This window comes from Pezoporus wallicus, unplaced genomic scaffold (genome assembly GCF_028554395.1).
Source record: "Pezoporus wallicus isolate ANWC-B61680 ecotype Strahan unplaced genomic scaffold, APGP_CSIRO_Pwel_v1 scaffold_2146, whole genome shotgun sequence".
NCBI classification, from domain to species: Eukaryota; Metazoa; Chordata; class Aves; order Psittaciformes; family Psittacidae; genus Pezoporus; species Pezoporus wallicus.
This window is the reverse complement of record NW_026639769.1, coordinates 81789-108253: the sequence shown is the minus strand read 5'-3', so window position 1 is coordinate 108253 and position 26465 is coordinate 81789. Positions and strand designations below refer to the sequence as shown.

Genomic DNA, 26465 nt, shown 5'->3' with positions numbered 1-26465 from the left:
TATACAGTTACCAGTTCATGAGTCTGGATTTACAATTACTAGAGTTAACTTGTGCATTTCATTAGAACAGCACAGGAAATGTAACAAACTTGTGTTTTGCAATATAGGCCCTTTAATTAAAATGCAAGTAAGAATCTGCTCAGTAAATACCACCCTGAAAATTACTTTCATTAAAAAGCCAAAGAACAATAGATAAGAATGAATAGAATATATGCATGGAATAACGAGGCAGATGTATTCACCAAATAGTAAGAGGGGTTTATTTTTCTATTGGCTGGAATGGCATGAAATTAAAGCAACAGATTCCAGGATTTGCTCTTTCACATTGATAGTGGTTACCATTGGGCATTTACATATCATTGCTTTTGCAGTACCTCAAGACAGAAATGGTTTGTCTAAAGGGTCAGATCTCCACATACACCTTGGTGGGGTACATGGCTTTTTGGGCACATGGGAGCAAAGCTGCTCCATGGTGTATCTGATGATTCGCAGCCCACATCAATGCTGGAGGCAGGGCAGAAACAAAGCAAGAGTTGTGAAAAAAACAAAACTGTGTCGGCAGATCTTTCACCATGCAACTCACAGGTTGCTATGAAGTGAAGACAAGAGAAGTGAAGTATTGCAGCTTGAGTGCAGTCTGCTCAACACTCACATCCAAAAATGAAAGCCACACGGTACTTATAATTAATCTCTGCTCTTTTGCTGTGTCATTCAGATCTGGAAACAAACTTCTGTAATACTGCTGAGCTTTTGAAGATAGCAAGATGAATGCAGAAAAGCATAAATCATTCATTCCTATGAATTTCTACAGGCATTGAAATATTGTTGACTTTTCTTTTTAATGCTTTATTCATTAGCCACAATATTCATTCAGCTAAATGCTGTCTTTCAAAATAAAACTGCAGTCAGCAACAAAAATGTTCTTAATATGTAAAATTTTTTTGTTATTGTGGCTGAATTACCAATTCATCGTAACGCTGGAGTTCAGCAGGTAATTTATCATCAAATCTGTCTCTATTCCAGCTTTTAGTCTCAACTGGAAGATTGGAAAGGCCTACAAGCAATTCTTGGGAAGAACAAAACAAAACCAAATGCAACAGTTTTAACAGACCTGCTTTGTTCCAGGCTCATAGCTTTCACTTAATGCCTTCCAGGCCAGTAATTTTCATGCTCAGATTCTTCAATAAGCGAAATTATAATTTTGTGTTGTTCTAACTTCTGCCTAGGCAGCTGGAAGGTCTTCTTGGTTTTACTTTCCCTTTTGACAACATCACTTATCTTTGGTGATTTTGGTGATTTTTCATTGCATTTTTATTGCCCACAGGAATACCCACATCACATGAATATTTAAGCTCCTGATTTATCATAGCTTCAATTGACAGATGCAGAGACTCAAATCCAGCAAGAACAAGCAGGACCACAATTCTAATGCAAGAAAATTAAATTCCTCATAATATTCAGGGCTTTTAGATTGCACTTCAGAGGTCATTTTACTGACTGAATACTAAGGCTTCAGAAGGTGTTTCATAAGTATTCTGCAGTGGCCTAAGCCAAATTTTAATGCATCCACTGCTGTGATGCGATTTTCCACTGCAGGAATGACTACTTTAAATGCTGCCATATGAAAGTACATGGTTATGAAAAACATCTAGTTTTGCTAATTCTAAACGATACTTAATTTCATTTAAACGTTTAGGATTTACTCCATAATGTGTGCACACATTTTTAAGGGATGTGCAAGCTTCATGTGATGTATGAGCATAGTTACGCAGAGATTAGCAGCCCCAAAGAGTATGGAGAACTAAGAAGGAGATGCAGAGAAGTGGCATCAACAGCCAGCTATGAAACCTGCCTTTCTTCTCAAAGCTCAGAGTAGCTGTTAAATTACACATATCCAAATAACTGGGATAGGTTCATGCCACACAGGTAGGGAGGACCACTACTATATAACGAGCTGCACACAAAATGCCCCACACAAACCACCGGAGCTGGGAACACACAATATAAACCTAGCACAGCTTGTGATGAAAAGCTGCAGAGGCTGAACTGTAGCTTAACTGCAGCAGAGGGCAGTGATGCACAAACACTAGCAGCACTCATTCTGCATAGCACCTCCAAATGCAGAAGCCTGTCCTTATTTAGTTCCAGCATTCTTACCACTCTCAGGCTTATCCTTAAGAACAACTGCATGTTCTTTATGTGTCTTTAAGTGTACACACATGCAGATGCAGAGGTATATTGAATGGACACTCTAAAATACAAATTTTGGTTGCTTTCTCATATTTATTTGACAACTAGATCCTATTCAATTAATCTGCTATGCCCCTTGTCTTCTGAAAAAATCAAATCCTTTCAACTTTTGCTCCACAAAGTTGTGACTTGCATCTTAACAACAGGCAAAGAATTGCTACACTTCAGGCAGCTAATTTTTGTCTTTCTCTTCTCCATCCCTCTCATCCTTTGAAAGGTAGGAAGCTGAATACAGTTAAAGAAAAATAAGGGAGGGAGAAGGGAGCTGTGGATGTAGACAGCACAACTCTTTGGCTTCTTAACTGGGTTAATTTGTCATTTGGCACAAGAATAGAGAGTTTAAGAGAAAGCTACAGGAAAAAAAAGAATTGCAAGGCATGCATTACTTGTGTAAAAGCTGACATATCTAATGCTATGTGATTCACAGCAGCTTTGAAATACTAGATTAAAAGGTATAACAGCCTTCTTAAGGAGGGATGGTTGGATTACATTTCCACTGGGTGTAATTTTAAGAAGAGATGTATAAAAGAAGGAAATAGAAGTCGCGATGATGAAGCCCAGTCTTGAATTAGTTTCAATGGAATTTTCTCAGAGCATTTCATTTTCTCATGAGAAATAAGTGGATTTCATGCTTGACTGGTGTTTGCAAGCCAGGTTCTACCACGCAACTGCACAACTGCTGAATTTACTGAGTAGCATCTCCTGTACATAAATTTGCAAAACCATACAATACTATAGACATACATATATGTCAATTTTAACCCATAAACATGTTCTTTCTATTATTTGCAAATCAGTAAATACCCCAAATCAGTTAGGATATTGATTCAAGTTTTGCTGGGGTTTTTTGTGGGTTTTTTGTTTGTTTCTTTTTTGTTTGGTTTGTCTGGTGTCCCCCCTCTCTGTTTTGCTTGTTTTAACTAAATAGGCTCATTCATGTTTAGCAAGAGATTGACCTTGGTTTAGTTTTGAGACTATCTACACCTACTAACTTTGTCTGAAGCAGACTCAGTACCACATTTCAAGCCTCCTGTTTCTCAAAACAGGAGAGAAATGCCTCAAAACTGTAGAGGAATGACAAATGAAAGAAGATAGATAGACCTGGCCTAGAAGTTCAGACCCAGACACTATTTTTGACAAAAGTCTTAGCTGTTCAGGTTCAGAGACTAGTGCTGTCCCAGATTCAGGGATGAGTGGTTTAAACTGAGAATAAAACTACTCAAATGTTGAGGGAAATCTGTATCAGGCACATTCCTCTGGTTAAAATGCTACAGTACATGCATGCAGATGTAAGCTGCACAGATGGCCCAGAGGAGCCGAAATCCATTTGCAGCCACCTTATGGAGTTTCTTGGACCCAGTGAAATTAGTTTCTGTAAGGCAGCAAGGCAAGTTCTACCCCTGCAAAAGCATTAATAAAAGCAAACATCATGGCAAAGCACTCAGCCTCACAGCTTGCTCTCTGGGCCCTGCTAGGTGATAGGTGCTAGCTCTCAGCATTGCCAGTGCTGGTCCTGCTCCCCATACCATGACCTCTTTCTTTGTACAGTTCCTCTGAACAGGGACCTTTCAAACCCTGGATGCAAGGAACTCACTCTTCTCTCTTGTGCTTCTGGCTGCCACATCTAGATGAGATGTGTTTGATCTCCTTTGAAGGGAAAAGGCAATGAATACCCTCAGAGCAGCACCACAGGAGCTCATTTTGCAATGGTTGTATAAGTCCTCTAGCAGAAATTTTGTCCTGAACTACTTCACCAGGGAACACTATCAATAATGAAGTCTCCTTTTCCCAACTCTATGGGATTTCCAAACTCCAGCATCTTCTTTGAGTGACATTCTGATGTGTTCTGGGACAATGCCATAGGCACTTGCCAAGACACATGCTGGCTTCTTCAGACAGAGACACATGGCAGTTTAAACTTGGTTTAGATCATGAGTCTCAAGTAACGACAGGCCATCTGGCATATTTCAGTAATACTGGTACTTTCAGCTCAGAGTGGTCCAGGACTTAAATAAAACAGACATGGCAGGTCAGGAGTGAAATGCATTGGCAGGGCTGTGTGCACAAAGCTTGCATGGCAGCACTTAACACAAGGCAGTGCAGTGAGGACATCACTCATCTATCCAGCACAGCCACACAGGAAGCTTGGGGAGGAGAGCAAGAAGACAAGTGAGTGCTGGGGTAAGCTTTAAGAGCATGACCCAGATCCCAGCTAGGGGACTGCTGATGGAAAGAGGGGTATCAACTCAACAGAGTACAAGGATGAACTTGGAGTGAGTTTGAGGGCAGACTGGGAAGCATAAAGGAGGCTTTTTGCACTGGAAGCCTCAGCTGTTGCAGCACTGACTTCTTGCTGACTTGTTTTGGCAATGTTGTATAAGGTCAAGTCTGAATCAGTGGGAGCAGAAAGAATACACATTTGGTCCTCCAACCAAACAACAGGTTAATTTTAAGTTGCAATTGTATGGTGTCGTGGTTTAAACCCAGTCAGGTAACTCGTTCACTCACCCCCCCCCCCCCCCCCTTCTTTCCATCCCCCTACTCCCGGAGGGACAGAGAGGAGAATCGAAAAGAATGCAACTCCCACGGGTTGAGGTAAGAACAGTTTAGTAACTAAGGTATAACACAAATCACTACTGATACCACCAATGATAATAATGATAAAGGAAATAACAAGGGAAGAGAATACAACACCTCAGCACCAGCTGACCGATAACTCGCCCCCCAAGCCCGACCAAGCTCTGACCGATACCTCCTCCAACCCTGCAGTCTCCCAGCCCTTCCAGCTAACTCCCACTTACATCCCGGGCATGACGTGCTGTGGTATGGGGTATCCTGTCTCTGCTTCCTCCTGGCTTCCCCTCCTCCCTGGCAGAGCATGAGGCTCACAAAGTCCTTGGCCAAACCAAAACATCCTTGTTATCAGCTCTGTTCCCGAGCTGAAAGTCAAAACACTGCACTGCACCAGCTACCAAGGAGGAGAAAAATGACTGCTACTGCTGAACCCAGGACATTATCCACCCCTTATTCCATACCATTCACGTCGTGCTCAGATCCCACATTTTCAATATACCATCACTCTTATCTCAGTGCACTCTTATCTTAGTGCATGGACCAGTCCCTATAAAGCTGCTGAGTCCATCTGGTCCATGATGTCAGGCTCCATCTCTTGTAACAGTCTTCCAGAGCAGGAGAGACTGTGTGCAGTGTTCACACTCGTGAATAACCTGGGCAATAGTGTCCATTGCTAAGTCCACCCCTCGATCATGAGTCCATCTCTATGTTGCATCTCTGCTCTGATGGCCTGAAGTGCCATGGGCCCACCAGGCTCAAAATAATTCACTGTCCCCTTAAGCAGTTTCTGCAGCTTGTTGTTGGGGACTCCATACAGCTGCCTTCCATCTCCGATGCTTCCAAAGCACTGGAGGGGCCCAGTGGACTAGATACTTGCCCATACTGTCCCACACACCCTGCCACTCATGACTGTTCAGCCTTGGGGAAAACCTCTTGGTCCCCCTATATTGTTGTCTAACCCCAGACAAGACCCAAACCTGACTCTGCTTAACTTCTGAGATCAGACAAAATGGTGGTGGGTAGCACACAGCCTGTGTGTGTGCCAACATGCTGATCCCCATCACAATCAGCAGGCAGGTCCCAAGGATACCCAAAGGCCATTCAAAACCTTCAGAACTCTCAGTTGATGCTGCTGTACTTGTCACTGGGGCTGGTGTAGCTGCTGTGCTTGCCGGCTCTCCCACCACCGGCTTCTCTTTTCCTGAGTCCAGCTCTTCCTCCTCTGCCTTGCTGGGAAGTGCTGCGTGGTCTCCTGCATCCTCCTGGGGCTCGGCAGGCGGCTTCCGGGGGATGCTCTCGGCCGTCGCGGAGCTGGGATCCTCCGCGGGGCTCGGCTCGGCCGCGGGGCTCGGCTCCTCCGCCGCCTTCTCCCTCTGCTCGGCAGCCGCCTCCTTCTGCTCCTCGACCGCCCCGGCCTCCTCCACCGGCAGCCGTCCCCTCGCGGCCTCCGGCCCCGCTCCCGCCGCCGCTTGGTGCCCGGGGCCGCTCTCCCGGGCCGGTTCGGCTGCCGCCGGCTCCCGGGGCCGCTCCCCCTCAGCTCCCCGCAGCCTCACGAAGATGGAGAGTAGGGTGAGGGCCAGGCCGGTGAAGAGCAGCCGGACGGCCAGGTACAAGTCCACGGCCACGTCCGTCCCACCCTGCTGCTGGAGCCCGCCCGTATTACAAGTCATTGCCATAAAGCACAGTGAGACAAGAACCTTAGCCCAGGCCCCACACTTGATAAACACCAACACAGCAAATACCGGCTCTACGTAAGTTACAACATTCTGAAGCTGTGAGATCAACAAGAACAACTCTGAGAGCCAATAAATCAGCATTGTGACGAGTGACTATTAATCTGGTCAGATCTGTTGTTATCTCAACCCTTCGTGCCCCACGTTGGGCGCCAAAAAGAACTGTCGTGGTTTAAACCCAGTCAGGTAACTCGTTCACTCACCCCCCCCCCCCCCCCCTTCTTTCCATCCCCCTACTCCCGGAGGGACAGAGAGGAGAATCGAAAAGAATGCAACTCCCACGGGTTGAGATAAGAACAGTTTAGTAACTAAGGTATAACACAAATCACTACTGATACCACCAATGATAATAATGATAAAGGAAATAACAAGGGAAGAGAATACAACACCTCAGCACCAGCTGACCGATAACTCGCCCCCAAGCCCGACCAAGCTCCGACCGATACCTCCTCCAACCCTGCAGTCTCCCAGCCCTTCCGGCTAACTCCCAGTTACATCCTGGGCATGACGTGCTGTGGTATGGAATACCTCTTTGGTCAGTTTGGGTCAGGTATCCTGTCTCTGCTTCCTCCTGGCTTCCCCTCCTCCCTGGCAGAGCATGAGGCTCACAAAGTCCTTGGCCAAACCAAAACATCCTTGTTATCAGCTCTGTTCCCGAGCTGAAAGTCAAAACACTGCACTGCACCAGCTACCAAGGAGGAGAAAAATGACTGCTACTGCTGAACCCAGGACATATGGAAATCAAAGAGATGACTAGAAAGCCAGTTATGTTGCTTGTTAGTGCAATGAGATGTTCTTAAACAGTCTGATGAATGGGAAAAATAGAAAATTGTTGATTCATTTACAGAAACATTGTAATTACTAAGGAAATTGTTTTCTCACTAGAAGTGCAACCCCATTTATTGCAGCAACTGCCATCACATGCATTGGCTGACAGCCTAATCTGGACATGGATCACAACACTACTCAATACCTGTCCTCAGTCAGTTTTTCATTCCATACTCTAAACTTACCATTGGAAAATGTCAGATACAAGCACACAGATGTTATGCAGGCTGGTTTCATCTTACTTTTATTCTCTGTGCCTTGTCCATAAAACTGGAGACTTAACCAAGAAGATAATAGGGAGCTGTGTCCTCCTTTGACTTTGAGCCAAAACCAGGGAAGAGGATACGCAAATCTACTTCTAATGCAGATTAAAATGTGCCTTTGGCACTGCATCCCTACATGGACTCATCATACAATCAAAAAGGTTTTTTCATTTTTTTCCCCGATTCCTCTTGTCAGGAGAGGACCATTAATGATAACTCCTGGAGGCTCCTTTCCTTGAGTTACTCAATGCCTCATTCACACCTTAGGCATCAGGAGAGATGAAAGCAAACCAGATGAGTGGTTCTTTCCCTGGTATTCAAACTTTAAATCAAACACTCACTTCCTGTACTATAAACAGAGCCGCCTGTTTAGAGCACCAAGGTGCTGCTGTAATGTTTCTTTTTCTTAAGGTTTTATATTTCTCCTGTGTAACAAGCAATTAAAATAGAAGTGTCAAGCAAAAATAACCCCCTGTTAATCACAGTCATTGTGAGCCTCCCAACTAAGTCACATCTCAGTGTTGCTGTTCCATTTTTCAGGTAGAAAACTGTCTGAGAATGCCAGAGTCTAGAAATCAATCTCTTTGCAAGAGGACATCCAAAGTTTCTGAAAAATACGATCTCTGTTCATGATACTGAGTGGAATTAGATGAGCACCAAAACTGAATATACAATGAACCTAAGAATAATTCAAGTTGGAAGGATTCTCTGGAGTTCATTTAGTCTAACCTCCATCCAAAACAAGGTTAACTGCACAGTTAGGTCAGATTGCTCGGTTCAGCTGGGTTCAGGGCTTTCTGAACACCTCCAGATGCTGGTTCCACAGCCTCTCCAGGCCACTAGGCCCATGCTCAGCTGCTCTGATTATAAACAACTTTCTTCCTAAACTAGTTGGGATTTCTTTTCCTGCAGCTTGTGTACATTGCCTTTTATGCTTCCAACATGCATTCCTGAGAAAGGCTTTGACTGTGCTTTCTCCATACCCTTTCATTCCTTTCAGCTTTCCTGCCTCTATACTGAACAAACCCAGTGTCCTCAGCTTCTGCCTAAACATAGGTGCTTCTGCCTCTTCAAGTGCTCCAGCTCTTTACCAATTTATCACAAATACTGAAATATTATATAAAATTCTTTTGGTTTTGGTATACAAATAGGCAAATCCATGCATCTGAAAGGAGAAACGAGAAATGGAAAAAACTCTGGACTCTCAGCTGAGCCATTATTTTCCCATACTTCTCAAACTCAGAGGGTTTATTTGCTGCCTGGTGCATCACAAGGGAGCTGCCTCCAAATCACCTGAAGGGAATGATACCGAGCTTGTTCCCTTCTGAGAACTTTCTGTGAGCTTTGAAGGGAGGTTTTGTTCATATTTTATCTTCATCTTTTTTACTGTTTCCTGTGCTGTATAAACCAGCCATTTAAAGATGATGCAACAGCAGCTGCTGTTCCAGAACAGCAGAGCGCAAGGCAGTTTCCATCACACCAGGGAGCTGTCAACCGGAGTGGTACCCAAGGATAAGTATAATCTGTTTAAAGATGCTGTGAAGTCACCTGTTTCCTTTTTCTTTTGAGTAACGGGTGGTGACTTGATGACTAGATCAAATGTTTAATAAATGCTATGAATATTAACAGGAATATCAGAAACCTGGTTTAGATGAGTTAATCTTAAGACATCCAGCCTGTGTATTGCAGACTTGAGCTTATAGAATGAGTTTTAAAATCAGATAAATGGTTATTTTCCCCAGGAACCTTCAAGAACAGTTAGCTCATACCCAATCCAGCCATAACCTGCAATTTAGGAACACAATTTTCACACCTCAGTCTAGATTTATGTGTCTTTTACACTGTAAAATCCTAATCCTGCAACTGCCAGTTACACTGAGTCACCAGTCACATCAATTTTAGACAGAAGAGCCTGTTGTTCAGTAAAATGGGGTTAATTGTACTAAACCTCAGTTCAGTAGAAACTTCATTTCAATTTCCATATTCCCTGCCTTTCCCCAAGAAATCTGTAGATTTGTATTCCCTTCTTGTAGCTTAAGTTTGACATTTTTTCTGATGCAAGGATATCAATTCACACTCCTGAATCATTCAAACTCTGCCCCATACAACCATTTTCACTGTAAAGATATTTTTGAAGTGCATCAGCTCAGATATGCTCTACTTCAGGGAACAATGGCTTGATACCAGCTGCACTGCCAGAATCCCCATTGACAACAGATATTGTTCGATTGTTTTACAACAGCATAAAGACCCCAAGAGCAAGAACTTTGAACTGTCAGTCTTCTCTGAGTTACTGATGTGCTATATATATGCAGCAACACAATTTCTGCATTTTTAGTGATTATCTGAATTTTACTGCCACAAAGTCACAGTCACAGAGAACAAAGCCTTTCACTTTTCAAATAGGAGGGGAAACTTCCCAAAACAGGCTCAATGTGTGGATTTTATCTGATTCGGAAAGAGACTCTGCAGGACAAAAAAAGTCATATTTACAGAGATACACATCCTCATAAATTAGATATCACAAGGTATCTCATACTGGACAACAGCTTACTGGTAAGGAGCGGGAAACCAGTAGTTTTGTGCTACCATAGTGAATACTAGTATTAAATTAGTGAAAACATGTACCATAAACTAAAGTACAAATCCTCCGAGCAATTTACATCACCCCGAATAAACTCCTCATTTATCAATGGCAGAATTCTTTATTGCACTGGATGATATTCTGCCTGGAAACACATGTTGGAACAGTTTTATACTCTGACTCACAGTTTCTGCACCGTCTTCACTTTTGTACATACAGCTTTAATAAAGCAGCACACATGCATAAAATTCCTCTACCTGTACTTGAAGTCCAGTAAGAATATCTGGGAATTATATTCTTTATTTCTCTTCTCTGATATTGTCCTATCCCCATAACAGCGAATTCCTCTGACTGGTGATAATGTGATAGCCACAAAAGCTATATAACATTTTTCAATAATGCACCCCTAAAATATAAATGCTTGCTTGCTTAAACGGAATTAAGAAATCTTGGTTCAGTACTGCACCCTGTAACAGTGACAAGCAGGAAAATAAGCAGAGAGGGGCATTTTTTTTTTCTTACATTCCTTTTTTTGTTTTGTGGCTGTAGTAGTTTGCTTAGAGCCAGCAAGTACCAGCTCAAGCTCTCTTGGCTGCTACCCAGGGTCCTTACCGGTGACGACACTGGGGATTTTAGACAGAAAGCTCTTGACAGTGCGGATGGGAACTCCACCTGTTTTGTCATCCTGCATTCTCGTAATGATGTCTTCAATCTGTCAAAAGGAAGGAAGACTTAGTGTTTTATGCAAAATGGTGACTGTAATACTTATATACTATGAGTTATTTGGAGCCCTGCTGGTAAGATGGGCTTCAAATATACCATGTGTATTACTGCACACACACAGACCTAGAGACACAGCTATTGCTTCCTACATTTAAACCTTGAGACCAGAAACCACAAGACAACATAGACAAGCTTGGAAATTGTCAGTTGGAAACTTACAATCCAATTGCACTTGTCCTTTTTTTTGCTGCTTGGGGTGACAGAAAGGTGTTGTTTGGTCCACACGTGAATTGGGTTAGCCTCTATACTGCAGTCAGCTTAAAGTCCTTCCCATCCAGTCCACTTCCCCCCTCTTATCCCACTTTCGTTTGAATCCTTGGTGCTGTGACCTTTGGAGTCCTTCCATTTTCCAAAGGGTCACAGACAGTTACCAACAGCCTACGGCTTGAGAAGAGCATAAGACAGGACAGCTTCAGAATGATTGCCACTGCCTCATGCTGTAGGCTTGGATGTATGATCTGCAGCCATCATACAAAGTAAACAACCAAAGGTAAAACTATCATAGAGAAAACCTAGTTACATTTTCACAGTCAAGTTAACTTTTACTTCACATGAACACACAAAATCCATCAGATATAGAAAAACATATAATCATCTTCAAAAGCCATATCAATCAGATGATCTGGTTACTGGGGGAAGGAGCTTAATCCTCCTTCCATTTACTCTAAAATGGGAAGGGATTTTTGCTCCTTTTGAGGCTACTTCCCCTGCATTTGCTTGAAGGCAACGCCAGGGAGAACAAATAGCTGAACATAAGCACAGCTGAACGTAAGAAATCTGATATCTCCAAAAACTTCCTTCAAGTTAGTAAGGTCTCAAAAGCCCAACAAAAATAAACGCAGAGCTGCTGGCTCTGTTAGCTTGTGCAGTTGACAGTACAGCCCTGCCCACTGCTAGTGACAGGGAGCAGAGGCCAATGGCAGACAGACAGGGAGTACAGCTCTGATTTCAGATGAAGATTTTTTCCTCACATATCCTACAAAACACAACCTCAGCAAGAAAGATTGTGCGGTGCGAGCACAGCCCCTCTCTCCTGTAAAGGCAGCCTGAGAGCTTAATGAGCTCTCTTCAAATCTGGAAAGTCAGCTTTGTTTAGGGATGTGCAAGTGAGTTTTTCCACAAACTTAACACCTACATTTCAAAACAAGTTTAATTTCAAGCCTTCCCAAGGTGGTAAGGCAAGCTCTCTGCCAACTTCAGACACTGAATTTGATCACTGTGTTTTTAACCTCAGGCTATCACTTAACTGATCTGTTCACACCTTGTTTACATGTCATTTTTAAGTTAACACATGCCCTGAACAAATTCTCAGTAGGAATGAAGTCACAAAGATGAAAATATCCTGAGATATTCAATACATTACATGAGAGCTGGGTACCTACAGTTAACTTGTGATAAGAATAATTCTACTTTTCCTCCAACCCAAACACTATGAAAATTAATACCACATCTTCCTCTTTACCTGAACCTTATGCAAGGTTATTTGCTGATCAGTCCACTAAAAAGAGAAGATCTGACCCTTTCTACCAGCTTTTGTGTTCTGCTTCCAATGTTTGCAGATATTACCACCCAAATTTCTGGCTAGGTATGGAAATGTTTCATGACATAAGTAATACAGTGACAAAGCTGAAAAAAAGTGATTATTAGAGCTTCAAGTGTTGAGAAAAGTAAAGAGGGAACATCAAGCACAAAGTTCCCTTTCACCAAAGCTTTTCATCTTAACTTTGAAGAGTTAGACACTTCGCTGCAAATGATTCACCCTTCACTTTCTGCATATTTTATTAAATATCCTTTAGGTTTCCCTATCTAGCAGGCAGGGAATAAGAGCCCTTCGATAGTTCATTTCAACGGGCTAGGAGTCAGGAACTGATAAAACTAAGCATTCCTCATATTTTCTCACTCCCAAATAAGCAAGCTTTGATGAACTAACTTCTGCCCAACAGGAGTCATAGTGAGAACACAAAATGTTGGGTTTTTATGGCAGTCACTGCTATTTCAATCTGGTCTTATTTTGCATCAGTAAAGGGAACTGTTATTCTTCCCTCTCTGTAGATTCTGGGTCAATATGTCCCTGAGAAAGCCAAAGCAATTTATGTATCCGCTGTCACTGTTAGCTACACAGTGTAATGTATGCCTAACAAACTAGATCTGCCTTTTCTCCTGACTAGTTGCTGACAGCTCTACTCCCTACATTTGTCCAGAATGATTTTATTTCCCATTTCAGTACATTGAAAGCGGGGTAAAGGGCTTTTGGCTTCAGGGCTATGTTATTAATTGAGAAAGAACCCTACAGCAGGTAGTTTATGACAGTTTACCAACATACTGTTACACAGAATGTGTTAGGGATTTAACACATGTATGGGATTTGCTGGTATTTATTAGACTTTTCCATTGTCATTATTTTTACTGGCCTGTGGAAGATGAAGGCATGAAGTATGCACCAGGTTTCTGCCCGATTATTTGTAGCAGGTACCCTACACTTGGGCATTTCTGTCAGCAGCTAACCTGTGGCTGGAGAGTCTCTGAGCATCACTCATCAGTGCCAACATTAAACATATAAGGTTGTATAAATGGCTCTGTGTGATGCCAACCATCCTCTTCACCGCAGATGAGAGCACTCATGAGCATTGGTGGAGCTGGATGGTACATGGAGGAAAGGATCAGTCTGTTTTCAGCTAGCATGAGCTATATATATATCATTATGTATAAATTTTATCTTATACTTGACTGAAATACAAGTCTAAAATAGACCATTTCTCACCTTGCCAATCCCTACGGGTCTCATAAGCACTCCTGACAAAGCTCTCTGATGCTACCAGCATGCCTATGGCTCTATCTGCTGACTTCTGCCACACAGCTCCACAGCCTCACAGACAAGAAAGGTTAATTTGACAAGATGTCTGAAGCCAATTCGCTTCACTGGACCAGAAAATTTCACTCTGATAAACACAGAAAGAGAAGGCTGGGAAATAAAAAAGGGCTAATAAACCTCCCTTCCTCACCCTTGAGGGAGAAAGAACAACCTTGATTCTGAAGCAGTGCTGGAGAGCAGCGAAGCAGCACCACCAGAGAATTGCTGTGTGACCTTCAGCAAACAGTTTCATCTGTCTCTGTCCAAGTCTCCCCTTCTCTATAATGGAGATAATACCAAATCACACAGGGGCAGTGAAACTTAATTTAAAGGTGTCAGAGAGGAACTTGGAGTGCCTTGGACAGTGGATGTTACACAACTGTGGAAGATAGGCTCTCTGTCTTTGACAACCTTTCACAATCCCAACAGCAGCAACAAAAAACACGGCAAAGCACTGATGCATCAGCTGGCAGGGCCATTTGGCTGCTTCCCACATGAGTAACTCCCAACAACAGATGAGGGCAGGGACACCGATGAAACTTGTCCTCTTCCCAATGGAGCTTTTATCTGTGCTGCTTTAAATTTCAGAGCTTATTTCAGATAAAGGCAGAATATACCACACAGCTCCCTCATGCTTGAGTGTGTTTCAGGGGAGAAAGAAAACAACAATTATGTTCTTCAAATATTTAGTGGGAGGGTGAAACAGAGCTAATAAGGTCACCTTGAAACTGGTAACATGCTTTAGAGATATTTTTATATCTCTGTTGTGAATAGGAGGGTAGGAGTAAAGACACAACTACCAAGGCACTCACAATTGTTTGCATACTGCTGCTAATCTAGATACTCTGTGAAGCTCTAGCTACTCAGCAAGTCATCACTTGGAGAGACAGGTTTCACCACATCAATTGAATTAAGCAAAACAATGCTTAGGAAAAAACTGTGACACTTCTCATTCAGCTGCTGAGGTGAAATACCAGAGTCTGGGGAGTACAAGGCAGCAGCTTTTTGACCAGATTATGCTTCCCCTAGCACAGCCTACGGTATCAGCTCTGCGCAGCCCCCCTCACTCAGGCCTGGGCTGTGTTATAAGAAAATGTAGTCATGGAAAAAGAGAGTGGGAGTTATTCCCCTCAGGCAGTGTATGCACAGTTGGAAAATAGGGTTTAATATTCAGCAGAAAAACAAAGCTTAGCAAATTAATTCAGCAAACAGAGATTCTCCAAATAAGCTCAACTAATGCAATTTTCTCCCTTCCCAAAAATCAAGTTTTTCAGCCTGTCAATGTCAACAGTCAGAAGTAAAAGACATCAGTGCGTCAATGTTATGAAACTCAAATTTTCATTAAAAACATTTCAACAGACAACTCCCAAAGAGATCAAATTCTACATAAGCTATAATTGCTTAAGAGGAAGATATTTGGGCATGTTATAAAGCTGTGTAAAATACTAAACGTGAACTCTTATTTACTGATTGTGCAACTGCAATAGAAGTAGCAAATGGTTGGAACTCTGCTGCATTTTATAGCATCACAGAGGTTTCTCGTGAGCAGAGGAATGCATTTTTTTTCTCGTGCTTTCTATAGTTACGGTAAAGATGTCACATATAAGCATGTAATCAGCTTCAGAGATCTTGTACCATTTAGAGCACGGCTGCTCTAATTAGAATCCTTCTTAGGTTAGCTGCAAATCAGACCAAATGTTTACTTTGTTCTGTAGCAGAAGTATTAAGCTACAAGTGTAGGAAAGTATATCCAGGGAAGATGACGTGAATTTTAAATAAAGCATTTCAGTTGAAACCAAATGGTCATAGAATTACCACTGAGGTGTGATGCAAGCCATATTTTGGTGTAAGAAGTTATGCCATTACTGATATACAGTGTGTATTGAATAGGGGTGGGGTTTGTGCAATTTATGAGGTAGGCAAACACAAATGCAAATCAGCATACAGATTGATTCAGCCAGGAAATCTAGGGTGGAATCCTCTATAAACAGTTTCTCATTGTGCAATCTGAATTCGAGGAACCACTTTGGTGGGGAAGAAAGGAAGAAATTCTGTCCCTCTCCTCTAAACAATGCTGCTGAGGCAGTCACTGGTGCTGACAGCATCTGGGCTGTTGGTATCTGTCAGCTAGTGACAGCACTGCACCTCTCAGACCATTTCATACAAGTCACCAGCCAATCAGTACTAACTCCTTCTGACCACGCCATCCTCATCAAAATTTGTATGGATAATCCTGACGTGCTTTGCGATTACTATTGCAGATAGAAGGCTGAATCAAAACAAAGAAGCATCATGGGTTGAAGCTTGAAGTTATAATAGGAAATCTAGAGATGCACTTACGTAATGTATTCATTACAGTCCCTTATGTGAATAACCAAGAGGGGCTTGGGGGAAGCATGAGAGCATGTGCTTTCTTTCGACAAGCTTTTACTGAAGTCACTGGCTGTGGGACTGGCAGCATCCTGCTGCCTTGCTCCACCCAGGGCCCGATGCACAAGTTGCCATGGAAACAGCAGAGGTTTTCTTTTCTGTTGCATCACTGCACTGAATGTAAAACTCCAAAGGTCTCCAGACTGCTCATACAGTGATGGATGAGGAGTGGAGCAGACATGCCTACTGCAGCCTGCCCAGCAATCATTGCAAGAGGAATAAACTGTATGTGATGTGCCAGAGCTCCTTTCTATGTCTGTTCCCATGTGGGCATGCACTTTTGGGCACCTTGCTGCTCCCACCGCAGTCAGGGTACCAGGGTGAGCCCAGCCTCAGGAATGCCCAGGAGCAAAGCTGTGACCCAGCTGCCATTTGAAATAACATTACACAAACTGCTTGAATTGGCAGGTGCCAAAAGTAAGAGTTCGGCTCAGCAGCTTTGATTTGGTGGGTGCCTTTTGGGGGTTCGCTCCCACACTCCCAATTTCGCTTTGAATTCTAGTCAACTAATCTTTCTCATGCAAGAAAATTATGCTGTAACGTGCTTTTGTGCTAGAACAACTGACAAAGCTCCACAAATCTTAAGTCATTCAACTCTGGGCTGGGTTTCCAATTTCCTCAAATCGTCCATGATAATAGGTCAGCTTTTGAAGCCTGATTAGAAGTAGCACAAAATAGTTTTAGTATTACACCAGACTGCATGAAGTAATCAAGAATCTTAGCCTGTGGTGGTCTTTGCATGACCTGGTATGAGAAAGCAGCACCTTACTCTCCCCTGTGACAGTGAACTGTAGTTTGATAATCACAGTACTTCCAGAGGAAGTTCATGTTCGTCTGGAGCATCAAATATAAGGCACTTCCAGACAGAAAAAATCCAGACTTCGGTGGGTCACTAAGGGTGTCTGCTGCATTCCTGAACATGTTCTGCATAAAGAAGAAGAAAACAGAAAAAGTAACTCCCATTTAAAGTAACTATTTTCCATTTAAAACTAGAAAGCTTATCTTTGCACTTAGATTTAGGCCCAAGTGCTTGAGAGGAGATTTGTGTCCATACCCTTGTGAAAGAGCAGAAGGGATTTGCAGTGAAAAGGAGGACACATGAATCTTAAGACTTTTACAGTGTAGGCTTCTTATTTCAGTCTGAGCTCCAACAAAGGGCTACCAACAGCAGGCAAAATTGGATGAAACTTCGTAGTGCAAACTTGAGAATATTATGATTGAGTAATAAATGCAGAGTACTGTAATTTCCTATTCATTTTGCAAAGCTTCATAAACATGTGCCTAACTTCTCCTGCAGTAATGAAGGCTCTCCGAGGCAATCAGAAAATAAGTTATCTCCAGTAAGATGCAAAAAGTTTGGTTTTGCTGTTCCCTGCCAGAAAGCTGTATCACATGAACCAAATCTCCACCATTATCTTCCCTAATGAATGGATGAGAGAAACTCTCCAGCACATCCCTTCTATTTTAGTAGTTGATGGGCTCCTGTGGCTTAGCTAAAATAAATTATGCAGAAATGTGTGTACACATACAACAAATGTTTCTCTGCAAAACAACATAGAGGTGGACCTTCAGGAACTGGGAATTTTTTGCCTTTTATATGCCTCTGGCACATAATACAGTGTGACAGGTCATTTCATGCACCATTTAACTCTTTGCACTGAAAAGTGCCATACCACAATAAAGATTAGATACATCCACCCTCACCCTCCTAATACTGTGAAGTTAATGCAAAGCAGGGCAATTTATAAGTTACTGGAAAGAGAGGAAACAGAGGAAACCCTGTTGATCACCATGAAAAGGTTGTATTTTGTTTCTCTCCCTCTCCATGTCATAATGTCACCTTGCAATATTTTTTTTTTATCTTTTAAACACATAAAAACTAAAAAAAAAAAAAAATACTTCAAAAAAATGCAGAAGCAAAGTCATGGAAAAATCCGTAAGTTTTCCACCCAGGATTTAAAGGCACCACTGCAAAAGGAAATGTAATTTTCATTTGAATTTAAGAATAGAGGGAAGCAAAATACTTGGGGATTTGTTTGCTGGTAAGTGAAAGAATGGAAATTTGAATTCTTTATATATATATATATATATATATACACACCTTTGCACACTATGTCTTTTTCCATATTGCTTTTTAATACCTTTTAAATGCATATATTAAAAATTTACAATTTTATAACCAAAAAAATCCACAAGATCACCAACGCTGGAAACTAAAGATTGGTTTAGTCCACAAAGAGACAAAACGGAAGTGTTTAGCACTGTAAGACTTTCTGTATTAGCACTGGGAAGAGTTCTGGACAAAAGGCAGTGACAGGCAGGGCTGGTATGTCCACCCACCAGACCTAAACACTCTGCAACATAGAGGTGCCATTTTTTTGGTAAGGTGATAAGGTTTGTGCATTTAGCAATCATTGAAAAAAACATTTTTCCAGTGCTCTGCTTCACTTTCTCATATGTCAGCGATCAGCAGTAAAATGGAATGTATTAGAGAAAATTTAAAATGAAGCTGAGCATTAAATCAAACCAGATATGATTCTCTGCAATGAATTAAAGGCATGAACTAAAAAATGCACATACAGTTCTCATAACTTGATCATCATTACTGGATTCATTAACATTTTCATGCACCGTAACTACCATTTATTATTCTAGGCCTGACTGGTGCTTCCCCTTTGGCAAAGTAAATGTTGCAAATCAAACAGTAGGTATAAGTTCTCCTGCATCACAGTTACAGTCTTCACCATGGATGAAGTTATTTGCTTCAATGCCAATTTGTGTTTTATTCAGTGGTTCCACTACTAACTCTGTCCTTTAGTCGTAAATTGATAATGTTGTTACTAAAAGGAATACTTAAACAAAACAATTTGTAACAACACTTTGGAAAAACAGTGATTTTTCTTTGTTCACATAAAAAGAAGTGTCAAATTCTTCTTCCCTCCAACAGACTTTTCCTTCTTCTGCTAGTAATGCATCAAGGAACACATCACTTGCAGTAAACTTGTACCAAGTTAATAAAAATGATGCCATGTCTGCTTTGTTTTCAATCTTAGCCTCTTAACACATAACCAGTATTTTGCTTAACTCCTGGGGGATGGCAAGGAAGAGTTATCAGTAGAATGAAATTTAGAACTTCTACAAAGAAAGGTTTCATTTACTTTTGGTAGCTTATTGCTGTCTTCTCTACAGGGGCCTATGTAAAAGACAACTGAAGACACTGCTCACAATGCAGTTAGCCATCAAAAACCCAAGGTGCTCTCAGCTGCCTCTCCTGCCAGCAGACAGCACAAAAGCCTGTCTCTGGCCCTGTAATGCCAACTTGCTCTTTTATCCACTGGGAAAGGACAGAACAGAATAAAAGGAGCAGACACTGCATACTGTGGCTGCAGCTTGATGGCTATTTCATCAGGTGAGCATATCAAATGAGCAGGCACCCGACCTCCAGAGCATTAAATAAAAGCATCACTGTCGTGTGATATCTGTAATTGTACAGAGATGGGGTTTTGTTTGTTTTGTTGGTGCGGTTTTTTTTTATTCTACTTTTAAATGCGGGAAGTATTAACTCCAAAAGATAAATAGCAAATAATCCTTTTGTGTGACACAGGTAATTTTTTCTCATGGATTTCATGTTCAATCAGTGATGTTTTCATGGTACGGAAGGAGAACATCTTGCACAGGTGACACCATCATAAACATTAAATCTTACTACACAACAAACAACCTGTTGTACAATATGGTTTTGACTTCCACTCTGCCTTACTTTCAAAGCAATGGTTTCTGCACTAGTATATTTTTGCTTGTCTATACGTCTCAGTTGTGTAAGTCTAGAAGAGTAGTTAGCCAGAACATCTTTTCCACTACCTTTTGTTTTTTTTTACTACTTGATGCTGAAAGATGGAATTGTTAAATACACAACTGTCTTGTAAAGGTGGATATTTTTAGTTGTGAAATGTCATCTGAGAGGCAGACCAAGTGCCTGGTCATAGGTTGTATCTATCTCATGTACTGAAACAGTAACACATCAAGCAGCACACAAACAACATGATTTTTCATCACATATATCACAATATAAATCAGAGACCGTTTTAAAATCATTTACCTTCCTCATTACAAAACAGAAAGCAGCTCCACGTGCAAATGGAAAATGCATTTTATTGGGTTCAAAATGGGATCACCATTTTACAATGTTTTAATTTTTTTTCTGTTTTAACTTTTTATAAACACACCTACAACCCTCAGAAACATGACTTTGACTTTTAGATATGAGTTACATTATTAGCAGGCCTGGCCTGTACTTCCATTCTGTTAAATCTTACATTAGTGCTCAAGTTTGACACTAGTGCTGAACGGTAAATTATTAACAAAATAGTATAAGGGGTTTTCACTTTGCTATAAAGTCATCTTCTTGCCAGCTAAGGTCATTACTGAAGTCACTGAATTATCGAAACACTCACTATGGAGGCAGATTCAAAATCTCCCTATTCCATAACTTTATCTTCTTAAGAAATTATTTCCCAACTTTCTCCTCTGGCTGCAAAGCAACATCACTATTGCCAAAACAACTTAAAAAATACCTAACACACTTCTCAGCAGCTCATCTTTCAGTGGCCTTTCTGTAGTAATATAGGTATAGAGCTATCTATAAATGGCTAGAAACAAAAGCAGAATGCTTGCTGGTAAGAACAAACCTTGTAAAAAAGAAACTTCCTTAGAGCTTTCTCATATTTTTACCCATAAATTCTACTCTAAAATAAAATCAAAACAACAAACCAACCCCAAAAAACTTATTCCAGAGTATTTTCCCTTCTAGGGACCCTCTTGTGCCATTTCTCCATCCTGGCTTGCTCTATCCATCTGCCAGTTCCTGTCCCTGAACCGCCACTACCTCCCTCCCTCATTTGTGCACGTTGTCCAAGGACTTCAGCACATGCAGCTCTGAAGGGATAGACACTATATGCCCTGAAATATGGTGCCACATTTAAGCTCTGCCGTCTTCATCTTTCTGCACATCAGAACTAGCCAAGCAGCTCAGCAACCTTTGATCTGAAACCTTTTCCAGGGAAGGAGAAGAGTACAGTAACCATAAGTCCTTTCAGACTGAATGTTGACGGGGGAGTCACGGACAAAGGCAATGTTGATCAATGTGATCAAGCGATTGCCAAATTTATTCACACACATCAACAGCTTTTATAGTTTATAGGACTAGTTGATGTAACCAATATAGATTCTGCATAGTTCAAAAGTGCTGTCCACACATTTTCAAAGTAGATAATAGGTTAGCTGAAAGCTTGTCCATTTGTTACTTTTTGCACACATCTTACAGTTTTCCCATCCCGCTTCTACATCTTGTTAACCTTGAGCAAACGCCAAGTTCCTTGTTCTACTGCACATAGCTGTCCTTTAGTAACCTAAGGTTAGGCCTTGCAGCCTGGGTAACTTGAGTTCAGGCCTTACAACTTAACTCAGAGTCTGGCTAAAACCAAACAGCTGGGATGCCTCATATGTCTATTGTTCAGCTGTATCCTTCATAACCACCATCTCCTAAGGCTAAGACATCTGGGTTGGTCATGAAATGTCCGTCGCTCCTTAGCCAATCCACAACTGAACACCAAATGCAGTAGCTCAAGCCAGTGCTGCAGCAGATGACTGCTTCCTCCTGGACTGCTAACACTCAGGATGAAGATGGACCTATGACAGTAAATGGTACATACAACCAAAAGGTGCAGGCACTTGACCATCAATTACAAGGCAAGAGAAGAGCCTTGGGTTACCTGTGTCCAGAACTGAACAGCAGAGACTATAAAATGACTGGCCTCTGAGCTCTGTGTTGCCACATGAACTGACTGCTTATATAGGTTTTGGGAGCCTACAATAGTATTTCTCCCTGCCTATTACCAGGAGATTGACGCAGATGTGCAATCAAAAACGTAGTGTTTGTCTCTCACATTAGTCAAGCACCATAATTAGATGCTAGCTTTTAAAATATCTTAATAATAGACTTACAAGGGGCTTTGGATTTTAGCCTGTTAGCAGAGAGCAGATAAAAATGTTTAAGGTAGAACCTAACTTTGATGAACGCTTTTCATTGTGACCAGCTCCTGAACCTAAAATTTTAGTCATATTCTTTAGGTAGTTTCAGTAACAAGCTTTGCCGTAAGATCCAGCAATTATTCAGGGTTACTGAATGTAACTCTTCTACCATTTGATTTCTACAACCTAAAAGAATTTCTTTTTTTCTCTGACATGTCATCATTTTTTCTGCAAGACATAGAAAGACTAAATGTGGAACCTTCTATTAATGCATGAGAACTGCAGCTTACATAAAGCTAAGAATACTTGCTTGAGTAAAACGTTTCTCTAAAAACACATGCACATCATTCTTTCCTGTGTGAAAATGCTTGGCTAATGAAAACACATGCATGTGTACATGTGTACACGGAAAAAAATCAGACTTCAAATATGAGTGAGTGGGAGTGAAATGAAATTTGTTTTGAGACTCCACCACCTTTGAATGCTTTTTCTATTCACAATTCCACAAACACAATTAAATGCAAAGGGTATACAGTGAACTTGTACTGTTTCTCCTTACTATTTTTGATACAGGGCATTCCTTTAAAAGTGACATTTTATTTCCTGTAAAAACGTGACTGAGGAACTTAAGAAACCTCTGAAATAAGTAGTACCAACAGATTCTTCTCTAATTATTTCAATGTAAGTCAAAAGTGAGTGAGCAGAATTTGGTACTTAACACTAACAGCTTCACCAAGAAAATCGCAACAAAACAACACTGGTGAAAAATCAACAGGAATTTGACAGTTAACCCTCTATAACATGTCTTACTTGTCTGAAAGCCCAAAGGCAGGAAACAACAGACTGCACAAATCTGTTACTTAAACAGAGTGGTGGATTGGTAACAGAATTCTCTTATACCCACAATCAGCTCAGTAAGATACAGCTCTGCATTTCTTACTCAGCCAACCAGTAAGATATTAAAAAGAAAATTAGTAATGATTGAATAACTGGATAATGAAAACAAGAAAGACTCTTTGCAAGTCCTCTTCAGTTTCTGTGCCAGTATGAAGTAGTCTGTATTAGTGCTAGGAAGTATGCATGAAAAAAACAACACCTGACAGCCTGGAGATCAGCCCCACAGGCTCCACGCTGGTCTCTGCACCTGCTTTGGCTCAGCAGTGCACAAGAGCTCTGCAGGAGCAGGGTGAGAGAGGATGGTGGAAGGCCATCAATAATACATGTCTGAACAGCCAGAGGGAAGGAAAAGGGAACTGCACACTGCATGGCAAAGCTGGAATTCCTGAGTGTATTCGAGGCCAATTCTGTGCATACGGCCATGCTGTATTTACCGGTGTCATCCAGTACATAAATGAGCAGCTGGAAGGGGCTTACTCTAAACTGCATCCCACACCTGAGCAATCCAACATGCTTGCAGAGAGATAGGACTCCACCAGAAATTCAACACCAGTTCTTCCTCTTTCACATTCAGGACTTGAGTTCATGTGCAGGGAGGTCTGAATTCGACAGTGTTATCACAGTTCAGCTCCTGATGTACAGGCTACTGATAGGTTTGCAGATCAGGCACCTTGTCGTGGTTTAAACCCAGTCAGGTAACTTGTTCACTCACTCCCAGTGAGTGGTGCCGAGCTGACAACAATCAAGGTCCGTGTCCATCTCCCCCCCCCCTGCACCGGGGCTCTCCCCTTCCCCGCTCCCGGAGGAACGGGGAGGAGGATCGAGAGAGTGCAACTCCTACGGGTTGAGACAAGAACAGTCCAGCAACAAATCACCACCGCTACTATCAGCTAAAACAATGATAAGGGAAAATAACAAGGGAAGAGAATACGATACCACCGGCCAAGAAAACGAGTTCCACCCGGAAGCTCCTGTCCTTCCGGGTAACTCCCAGTTACCCCCCACCCCGGGCATGACGTGCTGTGGTATGGAATACCTCCCCGGCTAGCCCGGGTCAGGCGCCCCGTGTCTGCTTCCTCACAGCCTCCCCTCCTCCCTGGCAGAGCATGAGCCTCACAGAGTCCTTGGTCAGGGTAAACATCACTTAGCAACAACCGACAACATCGGCTTCACCAACACTGTTCTCAAACTAGAAGTCAAAACACAGCACTGCACCAGTTAACACAAAGAAAAAAAAACATGACTGCTACTGCTGAACCCAGGACACACCTAACACTGCAAAAGCTTTCCAAAAGCCAAATAATCCATAGGTCTCTATTCTCTGTTGCTCATAATCGTTATTCAGACAGAGGATTTACCACCAGCTTCTACGTATCATTTGTCTGGTCATTTTTGCTATCCTGCATCCTGATGCATCCTGCTCCATGGAGTCAGCAACAGCATTTTTCATCTTCCTGGAAATAAGAACTAGCACTCTTTAACATACCTAAGTGCAAAGTTTTGTAGCACACAATCACAGGGCTGTCAGCTCCTGAAGTCTCATCCTTTCTTAGGTGTGTTAATGTTAATTTTCCTGGTATTTGCTGTTTCTTATCCTGTCTAGATTTCTGACCTTCCTACTACCCTGTTGATACCAGCAAGTGATTGGACACAAGCATTTTGCCTTTGCTTCCAGATGTACTAAAAGAATAATTTGGATCCTCTCATTTCAGTACACACAGCTGCTCACCATCAGTTTCCTGGGCTTCAGGAAAGGTTACTTCTCACTTTTCTGCATCTTTATTCCTGAGCACAAGATACCCCTTCACATAGCATTGATACAGTTGATACTGCATTGATACTGCCTCTTTCCACACCATCATTTCATGTTTGCAGATTTAAAAACAAGTGACACTAAATTTTTGACATCTCCAGGTAACTTCAGTAAAGCCAGGGCTCCTCCCTGGTTTTAAACTGCTCACTTACACAGTATCTTTCAGTAGTTCTTTTTCTAATTCTTTGTGGGTTTTCATGTACATGGGAGTTTCAGTAGGAGTCTGGCCATGAAGTTTTTCTAAACAAAATACCACAAAATATGTTAAAAAATTATTCCTTTATTATTTTAAAAAATAACTCTCAATGATAAAGTCTCAGATTTTATGTATAATTTTTTTATTCACAGCTGCAAATAATTTTCTGATGAATTTCACTGATCAGTTTATTGAAGTTTGTTTATGAGCATGTCTATTAAAGTGCTTGCCACTGGAGCTGAGTGCATTGCTTGCTCACTCTTTCCAGCTCTGTTCCTACGCATGTTGATCTTACACATACAGCAAACTGCAGGTCAGCTCTGTACCAATATGTACAGTATATTGATTGATATATATATCAATATATACAATATATTGATAGATATAAACTAACAATATATTGATATCAATATACTGATAACATACTGACAAAATAATAAGTAGATATTTAGAGTATGTTGAGTATTACCCAACTGAACAGAACAGTTCAGAGGATCTGTGACAATAAGGAGGAAGGGATACTTGCATGTAAAACCACTGAACTAGACTGGCTCCCACTGCCAACAGCTACGCTTTGGTTGATGAAAAGTCTTTGAGCCAACAACTATTACTATATGCTCTGTGCATGGAAATACAGAAAAGAATTATCCATAAGTAATATTACTCTGCGCTGCTTTTGGCTTTTACTACAGCTTCCCCCAGATCTCTTGTGTTATTTAAAACCATTTAAATGGCATTGCACTTATTTAAAAGTGCTATGTGTAACCTAGTGCATTTGCTTCATCTGAATGATGCTAAAAGCAACTCTTGCTGAGCTTAAAACAAACAAGTGATGTTTGCACGAACATTCTCTGTGTATCTGTTCATTGCTGTATAGCTTTGTCCTAGGTGGAAACAAAAAAAAAAGGCACAAGAGAATCCTGTCTTTTTTGAAGGAGTCCTCTGTTTTGTTCCTCCAGGAACTGAAAACTAAAGCAGCAGAAAATATCCTTCTCTCCCCTCCTTTTAAGTCCCAATAAGACACTTGAGCAGTGTGCTCCCTAAGGGGTAATACTGGGCCAGTATTTTTAAGAGTTTGCACTTAGGCTCTAATACCTGTATACCCATCCTCGTTGCTGCTTTATCTGCTATTCTTTATCAGAATTTCCTCCTGCGGAGAGCAAAATGAGAAATCCCTCCCTTTCCTGCAGTTTATTCATCCAACCAGCCCCAGTGGTTGAGGTCAAGTGGGGA

At 41.6% G+C, this 26465-nt stretch overlaps 1 protein-coding gene across 3 annotated transcripts in view; it reads right to left on the bottom strand.

The window, feature by feature from the left end:
- RGS6 (regulator of G protein signaling 6) overlaps window positions 1-26465 on the bottom strand; it is a 142744-nt gene that overhangs the window by 99820 nt on the left and 16459 nt on the right. For 2 of the 3 annotated variants that reach the window (XM_057416070.1, XM_057416072.1), the window contains exon 2: window positions 10845-10944. In XM_057416070.1, coding sequence (XP_057272053.1) covers window positions 10845-10944 — 100 coding nt within the window. Of the gene's footprint in view, window positions 1-10844; window positions 10945-16119; window positions 16340-26465 lie in introns of those variants that run through there. The other variant, XM_057416071.1, reaches the window with a different exon arrangement.